At 36.4% G+C, this 3,233-nt stretch overlaps 1 protein-coding gene across 1 annotated transcript; it reads left to right on the top strand.

Moving 5' to 3' along the window:
- Positions 1-1,628: 1,628 nt before the first annotated feature.
- LOC128559144 (uncharacterized) lies at positions 1,629-3,011 on the top strand. Its single transcript, XM_053550324.1, has one exon. It carries the CDS (start codon positions 1,629-1,631, stop codon positions 3,009-3,011), a length of 1,383 nt encoding a protein of 460 aa, XP_053406299.1.
- Positions 3,012-3,233: the final 222 nt, after the last annotated feature.

Here is a 3,233-nt window from a genome sequence, read left to right as displayed (position 1 = left end):
AGGAGGCATGATGAGTTCTTGTGTCACCACTGTGTTTTATTGAATGAAAGTGATAGAAGTCTGGTTTATCTGTGACTTTTGACAAAAATGTGACAAATTGCAATGCTCAGGTGCTCAAGTAAGTTTTTGTGATCGCTCGATGTCCGGCGTCTGTCTGTCGTCTGTCGTCTGTTTACATTTAGCTTGTGTATGCGATAGAGGCTGTATTTTTCAACTGATCTTCATGAAATTTTGTCAGAATGATTACCTTGATAAAATTTAGGCCAAGTTTGAAAATGGATCATCTGAAATCAAAAACTAGGTCACTAGATCAAATCAAAGAAAAACATTGTGTATGCGATAGAGTCTGTATTTTTCAACTGATCTTCATGAATATTGGTCAGAATAATTATGTTAATAAAATCTAGGTCAAGTTTAAAAATGGATTATCTGGGGTTAAAAACAAGGTCACTAGGTCAAATTAAAGAAAAACCTTGTGTATGCGATAGAGGCTGTATTTTTTAACTGATCTTCATGAAATTTTGTCAGAATAATAACCTTGATGAAATCTAGGCCAAGTTTGAAAATGGGTTATCTGTGTTCAAAAACTAGGTCATTAGATCAAATCAAAGAAAAACTTTGTGTATGCGATAGAGGCTATATTTTTCAATTGATCTTCATGAATTTTGATCAGAATAATTGTCTTGATGAAATTTAGATCAAATTTGAATATGGGTTATCTTTGGACAAAAACTAGGTCACTAGGTCATATCAAAGGAAAACCTTGTGTATGTAATAGGGACTGCATTTTACACCGAATTTTCATGAAATTTATTAGAATATTTGTCTGGGTAAAATCTAGGTCAAGTTTGAATATGGGTCATCATTATGGAGTCAAAAACTAGGTCACACGGTCAAATTAAAGAAAAACATTGTGTATGCAATAGGGGCTGCATTTTACACTGGATATTCATACAATTTAGTCAGAATGATCGCCTTGATGAAGTCTTGGCCAAGTTCAAATATGGGTCATCTGGGAAACATGTTTACACTGTTAAGATGTGTTTCTCAGGTGAGCGGCCTAGGGCCATCTTGGCCCTCTTGTTTCTCACATTAGATTGTACTATTTACAATTTCAGATGAACGTTTTTTTCAATATCCTCTACTTCCTAGTCCTCCTGAAACGCAATAGACCATAAAGTGTTTACAAGAAAATAACAGCTCATAATGCAAAATGACATTTCATATCCGGGTAGCAACTATTTAATTGATACATACTTCAAAGAACTCATTTGCATAGACATCTCCAATTTTCTTGCCTTGAGGAGAAAATTTATTTATAGTACAAAAACGACATTTTAAACGCCCACTTATTACTCTCTTTTTTTCAACAAATATGAAATCTGTTAAACATCGATTTGCAAAATCAGATTACGCATGGAAAATAAACTTGATTTTTGTTACTTTTACGCATTTCAAACTGAAGTAACACACGTCCATTGTTCAGCATGTTTAAACGATAGTAAGAGTGGTTAAACATTAAAATAAAGATATTTTTTCGAGCAAGATTAAATTCGTAACTAATACAAGTGATTGTGATACAATAAAGAATCTGCAGAAGAATTTGAGAACGTTTAATACAAATAATAATGGCGAGGACGAATGCTTCTTGGACTGGAAGGGATCTAAGCAATGATTTTACAATGGATGTACTTCCGGTGACTGTGTTTATTTCCATAGAAGCATTCATTGGCTTTTTCGGAAATATTGCAATTCTGTTAGTTTACTCCAGTCGATACAAACGGATAAACTTTCGGTATTTTGTCTTGGCGCTGGCTCTTGTGGACCTAACAAGTTGCTGCACTACACTTCCGGGTGAAGTGTTTTCCCAGTTAAACTGGTACGACTATCAGCATGCATGGATATGCAAAGTGAAATCATTTTTCAACGTTTACACGGCTTGGGGCTCAGCATCTATCTTGCTGGTTTTGGCAATTGATAGATACAGAAAGATTTGCCATCCATGTGTTTGGCAAATTCGTTGCCCTGTTGCTTTCAGACTATGTGGATGTTGCTTGATGGTATCGGCGATAGTGTCTATTCCTGTCCTCGTACTTTGGGGTAAGCAGACGTACAGCTACGAGCACGAGGGAAATAATATTACCGTCTCAGTTTGCGAAAAATCGGGGAAGTACGCAGACACAGTTTATCCATTACTTTATATCATAGGCGTTTATGACGTGCCTGTAAGTCTAATGATACTCGCGGCCATGTCTTTGAATTTTTTAACAGCATGGCGGTTGTTTGGACATCACTCAATGAAAGCTGCCAGCATTAAACATCATACGGCAAAAGCAGTTGTCGCAATAACATTGACATCAGAAACGTCTGATGATGGTACAGACAGTGATAGAGAAACAAAAGTTACGACTAGTGACATGTCCAGGGTAGATGAAGAACACACAGCTGAAAACTTTAAAAATGCAAACTCTAATTTCTACATTTCTGCACAAAAACAAGGTAATCAATCATCTAAATTGAAAGGAAAATCATCAGATGAAGGTTATATTGCTGCTGATGAAAGAAAATGTGAAAATTCTCCTACTGACTATGTCAGTGACGACGAAATTACTGATGATTGTAACATCAGAAATGAACAAATTGGGAACAGCTCGACTGACCAAACATCTTCTGACCAGAGCAGATGTACATCCCGTAGGAGCAGACGATCAAAAACGCAAACCTCAAAGTTCCAGCGGAAGAGTAAGACGTTGATAATGCTTATCTTGACGTCAATATTTGCCGTCACGATAGCGATATACATCATACTGACCAGTCTTGTAGCTAAACCGGATGGTATTTTGAAAGATATGCCTGATTCACAGAAGGCAGCGTTCTTCTTCTTCTGGCGTTTATACTTCGTAAACTCCGTCGTAAATCCGATCTTGTACGGATTTATGGACCCCGGATTTCGTTCAGGGTTTATGTTTTACCTGCGGAGAAACAAGCATTCTGTTGCGAGCTCAACGTAACTGGTGTATTCTTGTTCATGACTTGAACAAAGATGGTGTTCTCTTTTACTAGCATTCTTTCTTTGTCAGTTAGGAGATACATAAACTTAAAGTGTATGACTGGTGAATCTGTTAATATTTTCAAAAATAAGATAGAAAGACTGTGGATTAGTAAACGTTATGAATTAGACAAAATATATTAACACTAGGAAGTAAACAAGAAGACCAAATTCTCACAAGCGG

Source organism: Mercenaria mercenaria, chromosome 8 (genome assembly GCF_021730395.1).
Source record: "Mercenaria mercenaria strain notata chromosome 8, MADL_Memer_1, whole genome shotgun sequence".
Classification (NCBI taxonomy): domain Eukaryota; kingdom Metazoa; phylum Mollusca; class Bivalvia; order Venerida; family Veneridae; genus Mercenaria; species Mercenaria mercenaria.
Note: the sequence above shows the minus strand (reverse complement) of the source record. Positions and strands in the feature narration are given on the sequence as shown.

What these genes read in the sequence shown, in the direction of transcription:
- LOC128559144 (XM_053550324.1), top strand. Translation starts at nt 1,629, where the DNA reads ATGGCGAGGACGAATGCTTCTTGGACTGGAAGGGATCTAAGCAATGAT.